The sequence below is a fragment of the Drosophila suzukii genome, chromosome X (assembly GCF_043229965.1).
Source record: "Drosophila suzukii chromosome X, CBGP_Dsuzu_IsoJpt1.0, whole genome shotgun sequence".
NCBI classification, from domain to species: domain Eukaryota; kingdom Metazoa; phylum Arthropoda; class Insecta; order Diptera; family Drosophilidae; genus Drosophila; species Drosophila suzukii.
In genome coordinates, this window is record NC_092084.1 from 14,331,657 (window position 1) to 14,357,111 (window position 25,455).

The following is a 25,455-nucleotide window of genomic DNA, read 5'->3' on the forward strand; positions in this document are numbered from 1 at the left end:
AGCATAATTTTGCAACAATTTCGCCGGGTTCTTTTGGGGCTGCCCGCTGCGAGCACTGAAAAATTTCAAACATTTCTTCAAGGGATTTGCGCAATTTTCCATTTTTTTTTCCTCCCAGCCATCATCTGTCTGATGTTCCCTTTTTTTTTTGTTTTTTATAAGGCTCCCCCTCTCAATATTACTCGCATTTAAATGGTTGGCAAATAAACAGACGAACATTTTGCATTTCCATTTCATTGCGTTTGTCTTAAGACCTCTGTCTGAATGTCTGTGGCAGCTTTTCGGTTTTATTTCCTGCTGCCATTGTCAACTCGGCGTATGATTAATGCGTCAAAGAAGGGACAGCGGAATGAACAGGGCACTGAGAATCTGAAACCCAGAGACCCTGAAACTTGATCTCGCCCCCCAAACTCACGCCCACAGCGCCAACCCGTTTAATAAATGACATCAAAAAATTAAAATTCGCCGCCGGAGCGTTATTCAAATTCAAATTTACTAAAGCAATAGAGAGAGATATGCATCTGGATGATGATGATGAATATCAGGGAAAAAGGTAAGCCAGGCAACCTAATTTGACACTTGCCGAGCAAGTTTCCCTCGGTTTTATAGAAACCAAACACAAAAAAATGGTCTACCAACGTTGAAGAACAGAAAAAGGCAACATGGATCCATGACGTTGTTAGTGGTAACGAGTCGAGTTTAAAGGGGTGACAACCACTCGACTTTTTTCCAAAGCCAAAACACGCTTCGATGGCCTTGTTCGCCGGTTCCATCTTCTAATGAAGGGGTTATTAAGCATTTTAGCATTTTAAATTAAACGAATCCAGCAGTGCGAACAGCAGGGGCCTTTAATGGAATTTCAAACATTACTGAAAATTATATAAGGATATCATTTTAATTGGAAAGAAGGCAATATAAACATAAAAATAATATCAAATTTTTCATCTTAGCTCTACAAAAATATTGTAATCTCTTTACAACAAGTGGTATTTCTAAAAAAAATTCTTTATAATTTTTTAGATTTTTTTTTAACATTTTTGTTATCAAAAATATATGAAAATTAATATTTACGTTCACTAGTTTTTCCGAGGTATTTCCACTCCAATTTCCCCATCCTAAAAATGCTCCTTATGCATTCGCTTTGGGATCAATTTTGGCATAGCTAACAGTTGGTAAACATCGTCATCATCATTCTGACGGAGGGTGACACACTCCTATACTTACTTAGCATATAAACCCCCCGAATAACCTCCACATCCTGATGCTGAAAAGTATGCTACACACACAGAATCCCCCCCCCCCCACTCATGAAAAATAAAGAGAAGGAACTTCAAAGCCAGCCCATGGCAATTTTCAATTAAAAACGCCTACAACGCGACTGCTTTCGCATACTTCTGCTGCCATAGAATTTTTGTGTGTTTTTGTTTCGCTTTGTTTGCCCTGAAAACCCTGCCTGCGGCGGAAAATTCCCCTGAAAATCTCGTTCTCTCTCTGTGGCACTCTGGAAAATTCTCGATAGGCATAGGCACAGCAGCAGCATAGCTTTAATGTTGAGCTTGGAGCCATTCTGCAAAAATATCACGACATGGAATTGCACTCGCACTGATGGAGATTACAGAAATATGGCCCTAAGCAATGTGTCAAGTGTCGGAGATTCGTCGTCTGTGAGTTCTGCCAGTTTTCCAGTTTTTCATCCGCGTAGAACTGGTCCTTCTGAACTTGGTCAAGTGTGGGCTTCTCTGTGTGTGCCAGCAGCTGCTCAGGAAGTTTTCTTCTCACTGGGCCCTCTTTTGGTGGCCCTAATGCTGTGCATTAGCCTAAATTGAAGCTTCTTATCTAGTAAAAGGTTTAATAAACTGGGGTTCTAAAAAAAATATTACAATCTTTGAAACTCAAGGCTTTATAACTATAATGTTGTACATTAGCAAGGATTAAAACTGATTGGAAAATGAGGGGTATCCTGAAGTATGCAGTGAAATAATGACTGTCGCCTTTTTGTATGAATCCTTAGTACTTTCGAATTCATAAAATGTTGTTGCATACTTTTAGGTACCACTAAGTTGCTGTTTGTATAGTGGCGCCCCCATTAAACTTTACATTTTAAATATTTTTTTAGAGCCTACTTTTAGCAATACTGGCAAAGTGGCTTGAAATATCGTTTTAGACTATGACATTTGTTCGTTAAGAACTATCTTAAAAAAATCCTAAATCCAAAAATTTTTTAGAATCTATGGATTGAAAGGTTAAATGACCAAGAATCACCTTTAATTGCTGCTTTAAAATATTATAATTTAATTCAAAAAGTTCTTAGATGAACATTAAATTAGATCTGGTTGCTTAAAACGGACTATGGAATTTCCATTATATGATTAGAGATTTTTTTTATTATTTCTGTGAATCAAGTTGATATTGGCAGACAAATTTATATTTGTAGAGCTTAAGGTACAATTTCTAAGTGAAACAATTATAATACAGATATATTTACCTATATATAGATCTAATTTAAGTATACAAAAACACAAACAGATGACAGTTGAGTTCTTAGGACTATGGAATTTTTATAGATTTTAAAGTATTTCTTCGAATCAAGTTCATATTGGCAGATAAGTTTGTATTTGTAGATCTTACGGTATAATTTCTTAGTGATACAAATATAATACAGATATATTTATATATAGAGATCTAATTTAGGTAAACACAAACAGATCATAGATGAGTTTTTTTTTTAAAGGCTCCCAGCTATTGGTGAACTATTTCAATTGGATCCTTACTAATGTTTCCTCATCTTTCTGCCCCTTGCAGTCGCGCACATCTCTGGTGTCCAGTTCGGAGGGCGGCATCCTGGCCGAGGGCGAGACCTCCAGCGAGGACGACGAGGAGGAGCCCGTGGAGGCGGAGGACGAGGATGAGGGCGAGGAGAGCAGCCGGGATTCCAGCGACAATTCGCCGCCCTGCGACCTGGGGCTCATGGAGCGCCTCCTGGTCACCCATCCGATGTGGTTCCTGCCCGGCATCCAACGATCCGGGGCCGTACATCTGCTCCAGGGCAAGGAGGAGGGGGTGAGTGTCCTGGCGATAATTATTAATTTATTGATTTAGCTTAATAAGGCAATTTGGTGAATCGCGAAACACACGAGGGTGCGGTAAATTAACAAACACATGTGACCGCACAAATTTGCACAACAATGAGGGCAGAAAACACAAACAAAAACGAAAACGAATTCACATAGCAGCAAAAAAAAAAAAAACAAAAACAATTGGGGACTCATTCATGCGGTGCAAAATTTACATATACAAATTGCAATCAATTAACGAGCAGCGGGTCCTGCGATGTCCTGTGATGTCCTGCGTATCTGCCACACGTGGCAGGGGAAGATTCATTAATATTACGACAGGACAACAATGCCAAGCCCTTTTAATTGTAAATGTATAAAGATAAACAAAGAAATGTAGCCAGGACCACCAGGACCAGGACGAGAACGAATACGAATACGAAAACGAGGACTAGATACAGGACTCTGCTGCGTTTGCAAATTCATTGAAATTTATCTGACTCGAGCAGCAAATGGCAGACAATGGGGCCGAAAAAAAAGATGGTAATGGATGAAGAACCCCTGTACATAACCAGTATGAGAAACGAGAAACGAGCACCCATTCACAAAAGGCGACAAAAACAAAAGCCAAGCCGGCAATGGTCAGTAGGCAGGGATTGATAAAAAGGAGCACAAGCTGGACTGTAGATGATCCAGGACCTGGAGTCTGCACTGCGGAAAAAGGGACTATCTAAAAATAGGGGATAAAATAATGAAATTCGTATATCACTAAACATATTAGGGGTCTAGGGTCTTAAAATAACTTTTAAAAGTAGTTCAAGGTGTCTAAAAGTATGCAGTGAATAAATAATAGTCGTCCTTCTAAACGATTTCAACGTTCTTCTGCGCTTAAACTATATTATTGCATACTTTTAGGCACCAAAAGTTTTTTAAAACCCTAGTCCCCTAATATGTTTGGTGATATACGAATTTTATTATTTTATCCCCAACTTTTAGATAAAATCATTGAGAATATTGATAAAATTATTCGCAGGCAAAGTTTCGTTTTATTTTTATTCATTCCGTATCATACAAATTCTCTTAGTGTAGAAAGAGTGGGCTGACCATTTTGTGATTCAAAGCCCTTTGCATAGACAATTGAAATTACGAGTACCCTGTGGAACTGGCAGATAGAATAGAACAGGTAATGGCTAAAAGCCAGGACGAAGGATAACAGAGAATATAATGGAATGTCCAACAAATTGTACAGATTCAATAAGGTAAAGTCCCGCTCCAACTTTAACTTGCAGACTGAACCAGCAATTATCACGTGTTCGCCGATTGGCAGGAAACTCATTAGGGTCGCAAAATATTTACCCCCCTTTTTCCAGATTTTTTTTCATTGTTCAATCTGTACTTTTAACTCGTCTATAAAACAAACCTTTTTTATTCTCAACTTTAAGTGAACTTAGTTTAGAGAAAGAAAATTAATGCATTACTTTAAAAAGTTTTGTGTACTCTTGAAGAACTTCTTTGTAACTGATCAATTAATAACACCTTTTATTAAGAAACTGTTTACAAATTCAAAGAAGAAAGTTACAAAAACAATACCTAAAGTATAATACTTTGTGGAACCTACAATAGTAAGGGGAATACCCCACAGGCACTGGAAAATCGGAAACAGCACGCACATTCTTTATTTGAATGAATGTGGAGCATTTTCTCTGGTTCCCTCCATTTTTCCTGCCAGCTTAGCAATTTTCAATCGTCGAACGCGCCGTAACAATGGCTCATTGATTGCAACGTCGGCCGGTTTTTCCCCTTGCAAAGGACCACTCCAATTTTCAACCTCCCCTCTGGGACACTGCAAAAAAAACATCCAGTATATTCCATACATATATATATATAGTATGTAAGGTAAAGGCCTATTACTTCGACGGGGTCCGATTTCTCAATGTAATTCTGTAATGTAATTTAAATCTCGCTTTGCTGCTTGAATATCTCCATTTCCCTTTGGTCCCTTTAGCTGAGTAACGGGTATCTGATAGTCGAGATACTCGACTATAGCGTTCTTCCTTGTTCTTTTTTCTGTACGCCTTGATTTCACTAAACTACGACTTAAAAACCACTAAAAAATGAGTATTTTTGACCAAAATCTGAATCTCAAAAAAAACCGAGCTACCCCCTTACAAAAAATGAAAAAATTTGCCAAAAAATAAATCTTCCTTAAAGTGATGGGGATCGATAGCAATTGAAGCAAGCTGCTCAAAACTGTCGGTCTTTTAGCTGTACGCCTTGATTTGGATAAACTACGACTGAAAAACCACTAAAAAATGAGTATTTTTGACCAAAATCTAAATCTCAAAAAAAACCGAGCTACCTTCTTACAAAAAATGAAAAAATTTGCCAAAAAATAAATCTTCCTTAAAGTGATGGGGATCGATAGCAATTGAAGCAAGCTGCTCAAAACTGTCGGTCTTTTAGCTGTACGCCTTGATTTGGATAAACTACGACTGAAAAAGCACTACAAAATGAGTATTTTTGACCAAAATCTGAATCTCAAAAAAAACCGAGCTACCCCCTTACAAAAAATGAAAAAATTTGTCAAAAAATAAATCTTCCTTAAAGTGATGGGGGTCGATAGCAATTGAAGCAAGCTGCTCAAAACTGTCGGTCCTTTAGCTGTACGCCTTGATTTGACTAAACTACGACTGAAAAATCACTAAAAAATGAGTATTTTTGACCAAAATCTGAATCCCAAAAAAAACCGAGCTACCCCCTTACAAAAAATGAAAAAATTTGCAAAAAAAATAAATCTTCCTTAAAGTGATGGGGATCGATAGCAATTGAAGCAAGTTGCCCAAAACTGTCGGTCTTTTAACTGTACGCCTTGATTTGACTAAACTACGACTGAAAAATCACTAAAAAATGAGTATTTTTGACCAAAATCTGAATCTGAAAAAAAAACCGAGCTACCCCCTTACAAAAAATGAAAAAATTTGCCAAAAAAATAAATCTTCCTTAAAGTGATGGGGATCGATAGCAATTGAAGCAAGCTGCTCAAAACTGTCGGTCTTTTAGCTGTACGCCTTTATTTGGATAAACTACGACTGAAAAACCACTAAAAAATGAGTATTTTTGACCAAAATCTGAATCCCAAAAAAACCGAGGTACCCCCTTACAATCTCGCTTTGCTGCTACCTAAAGTCTGTTACCTAAAGTTAATACGGACTAAAAATGTTTGTGAACTAAAATTCATTTTCTCAATGTGATGTTAATTTGAAGAACGGCAAACCTTTACAGAACCTGAAAAAAATAAGCAAAATTCTTGTGGTCAGTTTCGTTTTATTGTCCGTTAAATTTAACTAGAACATTTCTTTTAGGTAAGAGTTTTAAGACAGATAAAGGCTAACATGGTGTTGAGAAACTGCATTCAGCAATTTAACTCAATAGAGATAAAGAAAGTTCTTAAATAATAAGATATTTCTACGTTAAAAAGAAAAAACGTAGTATTAACGACTAAATGGTTTCCAAACGGTTTACCAAGCTCAAAATATTTATCAATAATAAAAAATTCTCTTAGATAAATTAGACTGTTAAGGGTTCTCCACTTTCTTTTTGCTGTGTAGAGGGTACTTGTGGGGTATACAAAGTTTTTCGCCAACTTTTGCATTTTGCTGCTTGCTCTTTCAGTGGCGTCGTGCCTCGGAAATTGTCTGCAGTTCCACCTGCCACATGCCACACCCCCCTTTTTTCCAGCCCATGCTGCCCCTGCCTTTTTCCATCCATCGGATGCTCCTTTTTCCATCGATTGCTAATTGCATGCGTCAACGGGAGCAAAAGTACGTCGTTGGTAACGGTGTGCTGCCTCAATTATACGGCGAACGCTTCGGAAAAGTCCTTAAATCCCCATTAGGATGCAGGACCTCGACTGCGCACTCCTCCTTCGCCAATTGTTTATGCGTTTAATAAAAAGCCATTTAATTGAAATTGAAGTAGTCCCCCCCCCACCCAATTCATCCAACCATTTGGTTTGCAATCGGATTCGTTGGCTATATGTATGTGCATGCGTAGTTTGTAATTAAAAATCAATCAATATGTTCGAACTGGACACAGTGCATTGTGGCGTCATATGGCTGTGAAAGAAGTGCGATCCATTTTGCCTGCCTGGTATTTTAATTACTCGTTGTACCGTATCGCATCCAAAGTTTAACAGATTTTTTCCCTGCTTTGTTTGCACATCTCTTGTGATTTTTTTTCCGGATACCTTTCACATCCGACTGCCTGCCCCCATTGCCATCAATCATAAATATGCGTGGTGGGTCACATGTGTGCGTATGTCTCGAATTTCCATTGCCCCCTTAGTTCATATATACATATAGGTTTTTTTTACTCCCGATTTTGCCCCGGGATTTGTTATGCCGACCACAGAATGTAATTAGCAGCAAATGTCGATGCTTTATGGACCAAACGATGAGTGGGAGTTGGTCAACAGCTGGGGCAACCATTTAATGTCTGGGTAATCGGCTGAAGAGGGAGTTTGATTGGGTGATTGGTGGGGGATTGGGGATTGGGGGATTGGTTCACTTCCGACATCATTAGCGCTCGTCACCTGTACAGTGAGCAATGGATATTTGATGACCCTAGAAGATTGGGTAATTTTATCAGTTCCAACTGCTCAAGATTCTAGGGATTAAATAATGTTCCTAACAAATTAAAATGATATACCACACAGAGAGAATTCTGACTTTCTCATCTGAGTTAAAAATGTTCTTTAAAACGAGCGAAATTTTTGAAGTTGAATATGTTTTTATTGTTCTTGAATCAAGTTGAATTGGCCGTACTTACATTGTATATCTCAAAAACTAAACCATTAGATAAGTCATTACTGTATACTTATTAAAAAGTTGTTAAATAAACTTAATTTAACTTTTCTCTTCTTACCATTTTGTTCTAATATTGAGAACATTGATACCAAAATGTATTTACACGGTTTTCAAGAACGAATGTTCTCAATTCAAGAACAATGTACTTAAGTATTTCTCTCTGTGCATATATTATATAATATCTATATCGCTATGATGTATATATATATATATATTGGGATATGTCATTTGGAGCTAAGAAATGTTAATCATTTCAATATTGGTTCGTGGTTTAAGTAAATAAAACTACATTTTCAATTGAATTGTCAATTTGTTTTTTATATTTGTTACCTTGAAATTTATTAATTTATCCTTTGTTTTATAAAGTAAATTTGTATAGTTTCTCATATGACATATTTCTAACTACAGATTCGTCTTATATATAATAAATTCTAAATATTCTTAACATAATATTATTAATTTTTAATACGATCAGTGTTTCCGCTCAAATATACGTATTTTCCATGCTGTTTTTTTGTGTTAATTCTTTTATTATAACACCCGAATACTTTGTAATCCCTTGTACTGTTGTTCCTCTGGCAAAGTTAAGCGCGTTTTAAATGGACAATCCATGTGGCGCAAAACTAAGCTTTTTCCCCCGCTGACAGTTGGAATCTCAATTCGCGTAATCTTTTGCCGCCCAAAAAAAGTGTGCAACACATTTGAAATTCCCTCTGCATTCATGGTAATCGATTCATTCATTTATTTTGCACTCTTTTTTTTTTTTTTTTTGCATTCCACCGATATGAGTTTGATTTGGGGAAAAAGCAAACATCCTTTGATCCCCGCAACGAATCCTGTGTATTTGTTTTGCCATGGCTCTTGAACTATTTTTTGGCTGCTTTATTGACGCCTTGCGTTTGATTTATGAATTCAGGGCCGAGCGGGCCAAAATGAACATGTTAAGCTGCAGCTGCAGCTGCCACGCCCACTCACTTTTGGCCAATCCACATTGACATCCTTAAATGGCCAATGCTTTTGGCCAAACAAAAATCGAGAAATAGGGGAGAAAAGGGGAAGTGGTGTGCAAATGCGGAACACAGTGAAATTGAATTTTTTCGGCTGCAGCCTTTGTTTGGCATGTGTTTCAATGACATTTCATCTGGGGTTTGGGGTGGTGTTTTTATTTTTTGGTCTCAGCTTACATGGTAAAAAGTCAGACAATGTTAAAAAAAAAAATGAAAAAAGAAAGGAATGATGGTAAAAACATACATACATACTACATTCAAACAGTAGCCACATAGGCGCAGACAGTTTTTATTTATCACCCAGTCACATGGCCATCGGTGGGATGGGCAGGTGGTTTCCAATGCCAAGACCTGGAACAGGAGTCCCATTGGGTGGCAAATGGCCATCAACAACAGGCACAGAGAGTCAGTCAGTTAGCCAGCTGATGAGGCGATAAGGGAAAGCAGACAGCCGCAGGATGGGAGGATGTCCAGGATGTCCAGGATGAGCCAGGACGAGTCCGGCCTCCAGTTCGATTTGGTTCCCCCCTCTTCTATTACGAGTGTGTCCAAAATTATATTAGCAACCACATGGCAAGCCAAGAGGGAAACTCCACATCCACATCCACATCCACATCCCGTCCACAGATGATGGAAGAACGGGAGGCAGGAGCCACAGGATGTCGCATTTATTGACGTGTTTATACGCAGCTTGTCGGCCTTAAAGCCACTTTCACTGGATTTGGTCCTACTTCAATCGATTATAACATTTATCACAGAATGGGCTAAAAATATTATATCTTTGATTTTTAAAAAAGGCAACATACGAGATACATTTTAAATAAACATAGTTTTTCTTTTGTTTAATAACATAATTTGCATTTTTTTTAGAGGGCGCCATGAATCTATCCATATAAAACCCCAATATTATTTGGCATAACCCACCCGACCTTCAAAATGATCTAAGTATGTATCCTATATCCCATACATATTCTACAAAATATGTTTATGTGAAATACTTACCAATAGGTATTCCAATCAGTAAAAAAAACATTCCTATTTTTTATCATATCTTATTTTTCAAGGAATTTCTTTGAATAGATTTAAACATTTACATTGAACTTGCATAAACAAAAAGGGTCTGTAATCTTTAAAATATATATATTTATTAATATATATTTTTTTATTGCTTAACTATTAACGAACAAGTAAAATTTATAAAACAATAATTTAATTATGTTCTTTGTTTTGTAAAAAATCAAAGGGTTATTTATTACTTTATTTAGTACCATAGTACCTGGGCTTTCAGCTAAACAAGTGTTAAATACCAATTTATATTATTAACTTTGCAACCCTTTATTATTATGTTAAATTTACACACTTACTGCGACTGCCAACCCTGTTTACGACCAAATATTTTTGGGATATATATATATAAGCCTCATAAAAAGTGAAAACTTTTCATGGCAGCTGCTATAACGTCCTTTCTCCACTACCTTTGCGTCACTTTTGTGTCGCACATGGCGCTTTTTTGCCCTTTGGGGAGTACAAAGGGATCGAGTACAACATTAGCATCCTGGCTGCAAGTGTGTCTGACTGCATTTCAGCAACACATTTGGCTAATGAATTATTAACAAAAATTATAATTGAAAGCCGTTTGGCAAATGAGTTTAATGCACTTTGTCCCGCTGGCGGCTGGAAAATGTGGGGAAAATGGGAGGGGGAAAATGGAGGAAAAGCGACGGACGGCCAATGATGAAATGATGAAAAGACTGGGGCTTATGAGTCGAACGGAAATAAAGGGAAATCAGCTTAAGGCGGCAGTGGAAAGCGCTCACAGAAGAGGGCATGAGTGCGTTGGATTTTGAAGGGAAAACCCCAAAGCCACGACTCTTGAACTGCAAAACGAAATCCGCTTACCGAGGCCATTGGCAGGTGAAAGGAGGAGGAAAAATGGGTGGGGGAAAACGCATAAATAAGGCGGCAGAAAATGCCAGCAGATTAGGGTGGCTGGGTCTAGGGTGGTTCCACAGCAGAAAGGCCAAAACACTGGACTTTGACAGCCAAATTCAATTTTCTATGCAAATAGTCCTGGTAAAGAAGAACTGCGTATGCTTCAAGTCAGTTCTGTAGTTGATTTTTTTTATAAGAAAGGTTTTTAAACTATTACCATTAAGCAATATAAATTTTTAAAATTATATAAATAATCTTGTTGGTTATAATCTTATAAAAATTTGAATTTGTGTGAATTTTAAGTATATATTAACAAACTTATTTATTCAATCAAACAAAAGGATGTGAACTAATTTATATTAATATTAAATGAAATATTTTAAAAAGCAATTTACATTAGCTGTCAATGATAAAAACATAAAATATATTCTAAATATAAAATAGGCTAGGGATTGACTTGTATTCTTGACATTTTAGTTAGGATATTAAATCACTTTCGTTTTCTATATATTATAACTACTAGCACTTCTATTAAGGGTAGTTTAAATGCATATTCCTGAAAAATCTCCAAGCACAATTCCAGAAAAGACAATTGTAGCGTCAAAATTAATATAAACGAGATGCAAATGGGAAATTTTTTGAAAGGGCCAAAAGGAAGCTACTAGCTATCTCTCTCCCTTTTGCCACTTATGTAGATACCCCCCTCTCTTTCTCACTAATTCTCCCCATCTCTGTCACGCATTCCGCGGCGTTGCTCATGGTTTCACTTTGCATTTCGATGCCAAAGCTCTCAAAGCGCTCTCGCATTACCAATTTCAATAAAATATGAGATTTTTATTATGTGATCCGGCTGGGAACTCCTATTCCTGGCCCCTTCTAATGAGCAGCGAATGGCAGGATAATGGCGGGTCCAGTTTTGCTGTCCTGCCTTGGCATAATTTGGTTATTTTATGCAAGTTTTTTCCCCACTTTCCCCGTTTTTTTTGTTTGCTCGAACCACAGAAACCGCCGACACTCATTAGACGGCGCCCCTGGGGCTTCCACGGGGGTCGAATGTTGCTGTGGGAGGGGGGAGGGGGGGCTGGGAGGGAAAGGTCAAAGGGGATGGGTGTCATTATGCCGTTCCGTATTCAATTTCACTGGCTTCGCCAGTATGGCGCATATGGCCCTAAAAAGTAGGCAACCGTTTTCTATATTCAGAGTATATCAAGAATAGAATGTTCTTAATTATTGGGATTTCTTAAGAAAACCATAAAACAATATATTCAATTTTTTAAAAGGAAATACTTAAAAGCCAAAGAGTTGGTACCAAACAATAAATACTATATAATAATACTATAAGAAATATGAAACTATTAGTTAAAATATTTATCTATGGGGTGACTTAAAGCCACTTGAAAGTTATTTTTTTATTTTTTAAAGGAAATAGTCAATTTTTCTTAAGTGTTGGTAAGGTTCAAAATGGAAAAGCTGTTCCTTATAGGAATTATAAAAAAACTGTCCAATTATTACATACACATAAAGTAAGGGATTAAAACAAATATTTTTTTATTCAGACAGAGAAAATCTCTCTTAAGAGGAGATTTTATGCTACAGCCCCGAAGCTATCCACTCTAATTGAATAAATTGCTCCGGTCATCCGAGACCTTTGAAGCAGCCTAATCTGCCACTCAAGCACCACATCTAATCCGGCCAATGCACATTGCAATTCCGGGGGACTTACATATACCCACCGAAGGTACTTTCCCCAGTCCGCTGTCCTTTAAGTGCTAGCCCCTTATATAAGCTCGTTGGCCATCTGGCACAGGATTCCGGGGTCCAGATTCAGACTCCCAGATCCAGATCCCTGGGAGCTGCACTCCATTCCACTCGACTGCAGTTGGCTTGGCAGCCTTTCTATTCCATTACATTTCGTTGTCCATGACCATTAAGCAGTCAAGATTTGTTGTCAAGCATTTTGATGGCGTCATGATTGATAGACAGACAGCCTGGATGAGAGAGAGGTCAGGGGGCAATGCAATGGCGTTGCTGCTGGGTATAACATTTGTGGCATGATTTGATGATTATAGACTAGACTTGGCGCTTCAACGAGTCCAACGAGCGACGACGAGTCTATTTGCGGGCCAAAACTTGATTATGCCGACCAGAAACCAGACATCCTGCGACGGCACTGAGAAAATCTATTTTAAATCTGATCTAAAAAAAATGACTGGAATTTGTATAATCCGACCCATACTTGAAAATGTTAGAATTCTAAGAAAAATAATAATAAAAATAATTTTAACGTTAAGCAATATTAATTTATTTTAATAGAAGTTGCACATTTCATAAACATTTACATTTGTTTTTATAAACATCCAAAACAAAAAAAAAGGATGATATGATTTTTTCTGAGATGTTTAAAGAACAATGAGGAAACATCTTATTTTTGAAACTTTTCTTGTCTGATTTTTGAAAGCAAAGATATTTTTCTGCAATAACAATAATTATAAGTTATCCTTTTACTGATACTCATTTTTTTTTTAATTTTCTATGATGTTTAAAGAACAGTTAAAGTTAAAGTTAAAGTTTTAAAACTTTTCTTGTTTGATTTTTGAAAGCAAGGACACTTTTCTTAAATAACACAAATTACAATATATCCTTTTACGGATACTAAACCAAATTTCGGAGACTTTCATACTTTGTGTTTAGATTAATATTTTAATATTAAATAACCAATAATCCATGGCAAATTTAACTATCATTTGAGTTAGGAAATATTATGTTTTGGTTTTTTTTTAAATGTTCTTTCATTGGCATTGTTTTTTCCTGTATCTATATACATAGTTTAACACAAAACAACCAATAAACAATTTTTTAGATATCTTTAACTAACATTTAAGGTATAAAGTACTATATTTTCTAGTAACTGAAATGATTATTTATTGTTTTACTGATAGTAAATGTTATTTTTGCCGTGTTTTGGCACTTGGCAACCGGCTGCACTTTCGATTCGATGGCCAAAACCACAAACAGACGGGGCGAAAGCGACAGGAGGGGGGGGGATTTTCATATGGGGGTTCGGTGGCAGACAGTCAGCAGCTGCGACACGTTGCGCATTGTGTTTGGGGCCAAAAAAGGGGTGACTTGGCCAAGGATGAAGATGGTGATTGAGCCGAGATCGGAGGAGGAGGAGGTGGCGAAAGTGGAGGAGGAGGCGAAGGCCGGGACACTGCGGACATTTCGAGAAATGCAGCCCCGAAGGCACGCGGCGAGAAATGGAAACCGGAAATGTTGTTACCTTCTCCAGTGGAGATGGGGCACCAATGGGCATCGCATCCCGGAAATGGGTGCAAATGCGACGAATCGTTATTTTCGAGTGTGTGTGTGTGTTGTGTGTCTGATTTGCAACGCCGCAGGGAATCGAGCGAATCGTTCGTATGGAATGGGTTAAAAGATTGTTCCGGGGTGGAGGTCAAAGTTGAGTGAAATATGGGGGGAGGTGCGGGAGGAGGTGCGAACATTCGGTGCCATGTGCTGCCCAATGCACAATAATTTACATGCAATTAAATGCAAAATAAATGCAAAGAGATAAATGATTACCGGGGGGGAATGGGAAAGAGTTGGCAGGAGGTGTTTTACAGAGGATAGCCATGGCAAACAGAAAGTGAAACCGTTTAAGGTGGATCTATGGATTTTCTATCAAGAAAATCACTTAAACATTTCTTATTTATAGGAATTTATTTTAAGTTAACTGCTTATTTTACAAAACTTAAGCTAAGTATTATAATTATTTCCTGTGTCACTTAGATTGACTTGAGACTTCAGATTGTTATATAAAGAATATAGTGTTATTGCCGTTCTGTTTCACTTTTTATTTGTCTGTTTTATTTTGGCTTAAATTTACACATGTGCTCGCTAGCTCTCTTATATCGCAGTGTGACCGTTCTCCGCTCTTTTCAATATCCTTATCATAATATATTAGCTTAACTTAGTTTTACATTGAATCGGAATATCGGAATTGGTACATAAATGCGGAAGTTAGCATGTGAACGATATTAATACTAAACAGTCATCGGCATACAGCTTATTCTATGAACCTCTCTAATACACTGCTAACAGCTCGGCCATCCTGACAATTAGATCGTCCTCGATCGTGAGTTTCTAGTTTTGTATCTGTACGTATAAGCTAATTAGAATAGTTATGATATATATGTGCACAAAGTTGGTTAGTTATAAATAAATTAGACATAAGTATTAGATTAACATTTTAGGAGTTACTTTCACACTGATTACGCCAATCTGCCCATTTCCGCAACCGACATGCTTCTACAATTCCATCATAGGGAATTTGGCTAATTTGACAATTTTCAATATCACTTAAAACATACCTATCGTTTGGCAAAACTTTTTTAACGATGTATGGTCCTTTGTACTTTGGCACAAATTTTTTATTTGTACCAATTGTGGTGTCAATGTTTCGCATTACAACAAAATCGCCTTCTGCGAATTCTACATGATTTTTGTGATTCTTCTGAAAATATTCCTTGCTTCTTTTCTGACACTGTTCAATTTTATCTGAAGAGTTTTTGCGGACATTTACTAAATCACACTGTGGTATATCATTTCTATCATCTAAGTATTCTGTTAATGCGTCAATATTACAACCTCTCTGCTGAACTCCAAATAACAACACTGAGGGTAATTCTTTCGTAGTTGAATGCATTGAATTATTAATGGCATATTCGGCCTTAACTAAGAGTTTGCTCCAATCCTCGTGCTTAATTGGTTCAGTTATCTTGGCTAGCATCGCTTTTACAGTCCTATTTACTCTCTCCACCTGGCCGTTCGCCTGAGGTGACGCAGTTGCTACCTTAACGTGTTCGATATTATTTTCCAATAAAAATTTTGCAAATTCTAATGACGTGAAACATGTACCTCTATCACTTACGATTCTACGTGGTCGACTGTAATATTGAAAATATTTCAAAAAACAAATGTTAACTTCTTTCGTACTCGTTGAATTTACCGGAAACAATTTAACAAATTTGGTAAATCCATCAATAATTACTAACAAATGTTTCTTTTTCGATATGACTGAGGGCAATGGTCCAAAATGATCTATATGTAATGTATCAAAAGGAATTGGTCGCTTGGGTATATTATGTAGTGTTCGATTATTCGCATGTGTGGGTACCGTAAACATGATACAGTTTAAACAATTTCCAATAAATGCTTCTATTTTAGATTTCATGTTCGGAAACCAATAATGTCTCATTATTTCCTTTAAACATTTCTCTGTACCTAAATGGCATAAATTTTCATGAACTCTTCTAATTATATGGGATTCCATTTCAGCTGGTACATATAACAGTTCAATATCATTCTCACCTAATCTATAAACAATTCCATCATTCAATATAAAGTTCTTCACAATTCCAAGTTCTAATTGTTCTTTCAATTTTACTATAATACTATCCCTATTTTGCGTTATCTGAAGCTGAAGATTAATGTCGTCACTGTCAATTACTGAAACTATTTGATCTTTGTTGTCTCTTCCCTGAATATTCACTACAGGTTCATATTCAAAATTCTCATTTAAGGCTGAAGGGTATCTACTCAATGTATCAACATGTGTCATATATTTTCCACTACGATGCTTAAGGGTATAATTATAATTGGCCAACTCTAAAGCCCATCTGGCAATACTTGAATTAAGGCGTCCTTTTCCTAGACATAATACTACTGCATTACAATCTGTCACTATATTAAATGGAATTCCTTCTAGGTATATTCTAAATTTTCGTAATGAGTAGACTACAGCTAAAGTTTCCAATTTGAAGCTTTCATATCTTGCCTCTAATTTTGTTGCTCTTTGTGAAAAGTAGGCTATTGGGTGGAACTTGCTATCATCCTGTTTTTGCAATAAGATTCCACCAAATCCCTCGCTACTTGCGTCGCAATGCAATTCAGTTTCTCGGTTCGGGTTGTACAAAGATAGTATAGGAAATGAAATTAATTTCTCCCGAAGATATTCAAAAATATTGATGCAATCTTCACTGAGTTCATACTTAGCGCCTACTTTTGTGAGCTCTTGCAATGGTTTCGCTATTTTTGAGTATGCCGGAATAAATCTCCTAAAGTACGAAAATAATCCTAAGCATTTTTGCATTCCATGGCGATCTTTTGGTATCGGAAGATGTTTAATAGTTGATGTGTGCTCATAATTTGGACTGATTCCTTTTCCACTGAGTGTGTACCCTAAAAATTCAATGCTTTCGTAAGCGAACTGGCATTTACTTATCTTAATTTCCAATCGGTACTCTGCTAAAATTCGTAAAACTCTTCCTACCGTCGTAAAATGTTCATTCAATGTCTTCGAACCTATAGCAATATCGTCGATATAGACTACTACATTTCCTTCGCGAATCAAAGGTTGCAGAATAAAGTTAATAAATCTCATGAATACTGCGGGTGCATTCATGAGTCCGAAAGGCATTCTTGTGTATTCATATTGACCGGAGGGTGTTACAAAAGCTGTATACTGCACTGAACTTTCTGCAACTTTCACTTGGTGGTATCCACTTTTCAAATCTAAAAGTGTGAAATACTTGTTTCCTTCTAATCTTTCTAAGCAGTCATCTATGAGGGGAAGCGGGTATCCATCACGAATGGTTATCTTATTAAGTTGTCTATAGTCTACACACATACGCTTTTCTCCGGATTTTTTCTTAACAAGTACAATAGCGGAACTATAGGGCGAATTGCTTTCTCTTATAAATCCCTTTTTCAATAACTCATCAATTTTTAAATCTACTTCTTTCTTTTCCTGATATGAAAGTCTTCTTGGTACAGATCGTACAGGCTCTTCCGACTTAAGTCTTAGTCTCATTTCATAGCTATGTTGGATAGCTGGGATGTTGGATAAATTTAAGTAATTTAATCTTATTATTTCATTTAGTTCGCACCTATCCTTATCGCTTAACTTCGGGTCAATGTCAATACTTTCATCATCCTTAAATACATCAATACTATATATGTATGGTATGCTATCATTACTATCTATTTTACTCTCATTACATAATTCTTCAAATCTTCTACTGCTTTTCAATGGGTCACTGTCTCGATATGTTTCAATATTCACTAAACTCTTCAATGGTTCACTGTCAATGTTCAACCTATTCAATGATTCACTGTCTCGATATGCTTCAATATTCACTAAACTCTTCAATGGTTCACTGTCAATGTTCAATCTATTCAATGATTCACTGTCTCGATATGCTTCAATATTCACTAAACTCTTCAATGGTTCACTGTCAATGTTCAATCTATTCAATGATTCACTGTCTCGATATGCTTCAATATTCACTAAACTCTTCAATGGTTCACTGTCTCGATATGCTTCAATATTCTTAAATAAATGCAATTCTACAATTTCTTTTACCTTATCCTTAAAAATCAATTTTATTCCAAATTTTTCCAAAAACTTACGTCCTAAAAGAACATTAGTTGCAACATAGTTGTTGGGTACAACAAAAAATGAAATTTCTTCTTCTCTGTTTTGAAAAATAAGTCTAACAAATATTTTCCCGAAAGTTTTAATTTTAAATCCATTAACTCCACAGTAGTCCGTCGGAAACAATACATCGCTAAAGTTACTATAAGGAATCGCAGCGTGCTGAATTAAATTAATGGCGCTTCCCGTATCAAACATGGCAGAAAGTAAGGTTACGTTAGGCTTCTGTTGACAATCAGTGTAAAAATATACTCCTACCTGGTTAACAATCGGAATAAACATATTGTGCCCCTCTTCGTCATCTCGAATCGGCTGGTTGTTGGCTGCGCCCACCATCCGCGGATTAATTGTAGGCTTCTGTTGACAATCCTTCAGCATATGTTGGAGGGATCCACAACGGAAACAGGACCCCTTCTCGCGTTTCGACGCAGTACACGACGAAGCGTAATGCCCATAAGCGGAACAATTATAGCAGCGGATTGTGTTCCGCTCATTTCCAGAACTTTCTGCACGGTGGGAAAAATTGTGCGACTTCTTACTTAGACTTGCATACTTCCGAGCCAACTCTTTCAATTGTCCGATTGTTGTAGCTGTGTACAATAGGGCGATATTGGCTGAACGATCACGAAAACCATCAATGATGAACTGGACTGTCAATTTTTCGTCGATGTTAGCACGCATAGCAATTTCCTCCATAAGAAGTATGTATCCCATAACGGTGTTCTTCGCAGGGTTAAAAATGGTTTCCTTTAACAGCAATACAATATCAGCAGTTGAACTGCCATGACCAAATGTTTCTATAAAGTTTTTCTTAAATTCGTCGTAAGTACTCGATCGGTCAACACGCACAAACAAGTCCGCATCTGTGCCCGGTTTCATAAGCATTCGTACGCAGCGCAATTGAAAATTTTTACACTCATTAACATCTCTGCAGATTCTCTCAAAATCCAAAATCCACTTAAGAGCTTCCTCATTTTCAGTGGCAGAAAACGGGACCACGAGCTGCTTTACCATTCTAATGTCATCTGTCGTCTTGTTGTTGTTTTGCATCAATCCGGCCAATATCTTTTTCTTTTCAGCCACCCTTATGGCGGCGTCAAGCAATGCTTCTTCTTCTTCCAATGTGTGTATGTGTATGTCTTCGCTAGCGGTTCCTTGACTTAGTATATCAATTTTGGCGTCTTCTTCCTCCAATGTGTTTTCCGGGATATCAGCCGCTTCTTGGCAACCGGCATCCAACGCAAGCTTGCGCAATTGCCTTAAAGTTGCACTTGCTGGGAACAAGATTTCATTGGCTTGTAGCCACTCAACAATTTGTTTCTTGTCCATTTCAGAAAAAAAAACTGTGTGTCCTCAGATAACCAGAAATGTAGGCGGGTGTTTAAAAAGGTGTCAATCCCACTTCTGAAGTTGTTATTGCCGTTCTGTTTCACTTTTTATTTGTCTGTTTTATTTTGGCTTAAATTTACACATGTGCTCGCTAGCTCTCTTATATCGCAGTGTGACCGTTCTCCGCTCTTTTCAATATCCTTATCATAATATATTAGCTTAACTTAGTTTTACATTGAATCGGAATATCGGAATTGGTACATAAATGCGGAAGTTAGCATGTGAACGATATTAATACTAAACAGTCATCGGCATACAGCTTATTCTATGAACCTCTCTAATACACTGCTAACAATAGCGACTTCTCTCCCTTGTAAAAAATTATTATCCGGACTAAACCTCCTTCCCGGAATGACTTTAAAGTCAATTAAATGTGATCTAAACAGTCGGATTATATATATAATTTGTACTAGGTTTATTTAAATAGTAAAATAAAGGAATGAATTACTGAATCCATTAGCTTAAATCAAGCTGATAGTTATATGTATGATATAGAGAGTTCTCTCCCTTAAACACGAAATTAATAGTCCCAGAGTTTAATGGTCAATAAAAACGTTTAAATTTACGACATTTTCTGGCCCAACCACACGAATCCACAGATATATTCCTGTGTAATTGAAAATGCAATGGCCAACAAACACGGAAATTAAACCGTTAACTGTCTTTTGCGGTTGGCTAGCAGAACAAATCGAAAAGCAAACCGCATCCATCAGTCTGTTGGCGAGTGGAAAAGTGCAAGTGAAATGCAATTGGGGAAAAGGTGGACCTGGACATGGACCTGGTCCCTCATGGTGTATTTATCTACCGTGTCCAGACCAAAAGGCACTGCCTTTCCTTACCCTTCATGGCATTACACTTGGACAAAAAAGTGGCCAATAAAAGAATTTTGATCTTACCATATAGCAATGGTAACTTATATTTTCAAAGAAAAAATGTTTTTTCTTATAAATAAACATTTGTTTCTTATTTTTAAAAAAGAAAACATTTATAAAACCATCCACTTGCACATCTCTGGCATACTTTTCTCTCGTTTTTTGAGTCAATGAACTGGAGTGTGCATTTCTAGGCCTTCCTTGTTTCGCCAGACGATGGCTAAAAGCCTGCAAAAAGCCATGGCCAGCTTTTTGAGAATGTGAATGGGTATGGAAGTGCAGCAGGAAATGGAAATGGCTGACGAAGAGCCGTTGTGACAGGTGAACAAACGCAGTTGAGCGAGCATGTAGTATATACACACCCACATACTTGGCAGCACATCCACCTGTCTGGCCTGTTTCTTAATCTAATGCATTTCTTTAAAATCCACCATATAGTATATGGTAATAATACTATATATATATTATACAATATACCATTTAACATGGGACATACCCATATATAACTGATCTGTCGTCAATTGCAAATGCCGTTACGCCTTTTTATTGTTCGCCAACCAAATGAAATTTGTCAATTCGAGCCAATAAAATGCAGGCACTGAGGCACACACATGCTGGTACAGTGCGGTAGGAAACTATAAGTCTGCAGTAAAATATTTAACTGGCATTGAATATGGATATTTGCCAACAAGGGGATTACCAAGGAAAGGTAGAACTACAATTTTACAAAGTTTAACGAAAAATATTACAATTTTAAAATGCCAAGAATATTATTTAATAATGGTATTACTAATATTACAATTTCTAACTCTTTGACAAGCTTAAATAATTATTTTAAGAAGATAAAAATTCTTGATTTTCTTTTAAAAAGATTTTATGTTGATTCAAAAATGATATAAGTTGGTTTGTTTGCTATTATTAAACATACGTTTTTTACCATTTTTTTTAAACTTCTGAAACGCACTGTGTTCACATTGTATGGGTACTTTCTCCATCTTTTACAGCCAGCCTCCTTGGCAACCTTTGTGCATTATCTTCTGACTTTCCTTGCATTGGCTGTCCTTTGCTTTCTCCATCTCGGATTTTTATTAAGTTTTCCTTTTGTCCAATTTTGGTTGGCTTTCAGCCTGTTAAGGAACTTTAACGCTCGTTTTTGTCTGGCCAACTGGCTTTTTGCAGCCCGTCTGTGTTTCCTATAAATTGCATTTCCTTGATGGTCAAGCACGATGGCCACGCCCCCTTGTGACCGACCGCATTATTAAATCAGTATAAAATGTTTGACCCTTGGCCCTCTACCTTTTCTTCTTTTTATTTTGGTAATGGAATCAAAAGCAGATGTAGTAGCTGAAAAGTATGCTTTAAAAACGAATGGAGAGTGCTTATAAAAAAAAACCACCCGATTCATGGGTTTTTATCATCTTCTTTCAACTGCTTATTGAAAAATTGTGCGCAACTCGCACAGAAATCATAAACAACGCCACAGGGTGCACAAAATCTCCCTTCCAGTTGGCATTTATTGAAATCTGAAGAAGAAAAATTATATATCTATATATGTACGTATAGTCTAGTAAGCGTGGGTGTATGTATACATATACATATATAATTGCATGCTTTTAGGGTTGCTGCGATGAAATTGAAAATTGAAAAGCAAATACAACAATGCCAGCGAGAAGACAGACGGGGAGAATCTGAGAATCACAGAAAGTGAATCTGGGAGACTGAGGCAAAACACTTAAGAACTTTACCCCTCGAAACCGTTGTCGCTTTTTAATTCCCCTTGGATGACTGATGGCCAGGTGGGGTTGTGGGGTTTACCAACTTTACAGAATTGATTGGACAAAGATTATGAATGGGAATTATAATGAAATTGCGTTTAAAGGAATTATAAAACGGTGGCAATGTTTAATAGGAGCTTGGACATATTGCTGTTGGCTATTGCTTACATTTAAATGTTTTATTTTTGGAAAAATATATAATATATATTTAAGCAATCCTAAAAATTATATCAAAGTTGACTTTCCCAATAAACAAAATACAAATTGGTCAGTATTTCAAAGAAATTAGGATACCTCTTATATCTGTTTTTTATTTAATCAAAGTATTATAAACTTGATGATGATTTCGATCTTATCAAAAGCCTGTGCATGACTTAAAGTGAGACGCTCATTATGAAAGTTTTCACAGGCGATTAGCAAACCGGAGTTTTGGCTCTGGTCTTGGCCACACTTGACCAGGTTTGGCGGCTGAAGAGGCACTACCTACCACCCATTGCCCATTCTATAAGCCAAGAACGCGATTTGTCGCAGCGTCTGCAAAGTTTTTGCCGACAACAAGAAGTGAAAAGGCAGGAGCAAAAGAAAAAAGTGCCAAAGGAAGGGCATTGTTGCAAGAATGGAAGGAAGAACCAGGGAGTAGGGACGATTTATCATCCATAAGTGGGAATTCATGGGCGAATTGTGAACGCAACATTTAACGCGCAGTCAGAGGAAAAAGACTCACTTAAGGACTTTTTGAACCACCTCCAAGATGTGGAAAGATAAAACGGAATGTTTTTATGATATATATATCATGGGATTGTAGTTAAATCTTGAGCTTGATGTAGTCGCTTTTAAATTATGGGTAACCAAATTTTGGATTTAAACATAATGTTATCCATAAATTCAAATAGAAAATGCCATGTAAATCACTAGGGTTTTCAAATCATCTTAAAATATCATTCTAGGTGTCTAAAAGTATGCAGTGAATTGTACCGTTAAGTTTAATATATTTGTTAGCATACTTTTAGACACCTAAAACACAATTTAAAAGTAATTTCAAGATTGTAGTGATTTTGGTGGCATCCTCAGTTAACTATATTATTTTATTACACCTTTTTTTTCTTCAATCTCTCAAAACCAGGTTATAAATAAAAAAATTCAAAACTTCTACTATCAACTTATTCGTTCTTTATTATCTGTTCTCATTTTCAGACCTTCATAGTTCGCGGTTCCAGCCAGCCGAATACGATGGCTGTTTCGGTGAGACTGCCCCAGGATACGGGACCCTATATCGAGCATTATCTCATCCAGTCGCACGATAATGTTTTGAGTTTGGAGAGCTCGAGGTTTACGTTCGGTTCGATACCCTCGCTGATTGCCCACTATGCCCAGTGTTGCGATGAGTTGCCGGTGCAGCTGATGTTGCCACGAGTTTTGCGGGAGGCCAACAACCGGAAGAAGCTGAGCTCCTTGGCCTTGCTGGGTCAGGAGTTCTGGAGCTATGCCAGCAGTCCGGCCATCTTGGGTCCGCCCACACCAACGGTGGCCCCATCGAGGGATCAGCACCTGCTGGATGCCAAATCGCCGCTCTCGCTGACCGAAACCAGTGGCCTTGGAACGGCCACCTTCTTCAGCGATGCTCTGGCCAAGCCACCGCCGACTGGAGCACCACCCATTCCGGGCAGCAGTCTCTTCAGTCCCACCGGCAGTGGCCAATTGCTCGGCTTCTTCAGCCAGGCGGGAACTCCGTCGGATACCACCAACTCGAGTCTCAGCTCCTTCACCACCAGCGGAGGTCAGCACCTGCAGCTTCTGAGTCCAAATTCAGTGGATTCGGTGATCCTGACCATGTCACCAGTGGACAATCCAGGGCATTATATGCCCGGCTCAGCGGGGGCTCCTTTGGCACCCATGCCCCTGTGCCCTTCACTGGTTGACCAGCAACAGTTGAGCACCTTTAAGGTGGCCCAAACGACACCGGAAGTGGCGGATCAAGTGCGTCCGCAGCGACCAAAGCCGCCGAATACATTGAATCTCAAGCCACCGGCACCACCATTGCGCTGGTCGAAGCCCCATTCTCCGGATCAGAATGGAGGTGCCAATGGAAATTTTACGGTGACCACCACGGTTACCTTTTCGATGGAGAATGGTGGTGCGAGTGGAGCGGCAGCGGGAAATGGTAATGGAAAATTCGTGGAGGTCACCACGCCGGCGTCCAGCAATCCCTTCAATGCCCTGCTCAATGGCCAGGCCAGCACTTTCCAGACCTTTGCCAAGCGCCTGTCGCCGGAGGGCGAGTGCAAGGATACTCTGTCCTCGCAGGGATCCTCCTCAAATGATGGCCGCTGGCCACCGACTGCCCGGAAGCTCCTCACCACCTCACCCCTGACACCACTAACGCCCAGTGGCGGCGGCGGCAGCAGCAGCAGTGGCGGCAAATCCCGGAAGTCCCGAGCTGGCAAGGAGTCGCAGCACTACAAGGAGTCGGACATCCTCGAGAGCCCACCGCTGCAGTACTGCGCCAGTGCGCTGAGCGACAAGATCAGCGACTACGAGGACGTCTGGTCGCACGATCCCAGCGATCGGGCCAGCCTGCTGACCAGTTTCCGCCCGGCACTGGATTCGGTGGGCGGGGTGATGAACCGACGACCGGATCTGCTGGCCGAGACTCGTAAGTTTCTCTATATTTTATTCACCAAAACAAAAATCTCAGGCTTTTAAAAATACATCTTAGGTGTATAAAAGTATGCAACAGTTTATTTTATACTCAAAGGTACAGAAAGATAACTATCCTTTATTCACTGCTTACTTTTAGACACCGAAAACCTAGTGATTTGTTTGGCACCCCCATAATCTAACATGTTTATCGGGTGCTTAAAAATTACTTAAAATTTACTGGACGTAAAAAAATCTATACCATAATAATTAAATTCCCTAAAAATATATATAATCCTTGTGATGGGGAATGTTTGAAATGTTTATATAATGCTTAGATCCCAAAATATGTATAGTTTTATCTTAAATGCAGCATACTTTTGACTGTTTTTAAGGTGATTTCAAACCTCTAGAGATTTTCGTAGAGCCC

At 38.0% G+C, this 25,455-nt stretch overlaps 2 protein-coding genes across 6 annotated transcripts in view; one reads left to right on the forward strand and one right to left on the reverse strand.

Annotated features, from left to right (window-relative positions):
* Positions 1 to 25,455, forward strand: part of spri (Src homology 2 domain-containing protein sprint) — a 123,168-nt gene that overhangs the window by 88,786 nt on the left and 8,927 nt on the right. For all 5 annotated transcript variants that reach the window (XM_065868325.2, XM_017086754.4, XM_017086755.4 and 2 more), the window contains 2 exons: positions 2,803 to 3,060; positions 23,583 to 25,041. In XM_065868325.2, coding sequence (XP_065724397.2) covers positions 2,803 to 3,060; positions 23,583 to 25,041 — 1,717 coding nt within the window. The remainder of the gene's footprint in view (positions 1 to 2,802; positions 3,061 to 23,582; positions 25,042 to 25,455) is intronic.
* Positions 14,732 to 19,971, reverse strand: LOC139353394 (uncharacterized). The gene is made up of 2 exons (XM_070997519.1): positions 18,611 to 19,971; positions 14,732 to 18,533 (listed from the first exon to the last, which is right to left on the reverse strand). The coding sequence occupies exons 1-2, from the start codon at positions 19,679 to 19,681 to the stop codon at positions 18,525 to 18,527; spliced, it is 1,080 nt and encodes a 359-aa protein (XP_070853620.1). The 5' UTR covers positions 19,682 to 19,971; the 3' UTR covers positions 14,732 to 18,524.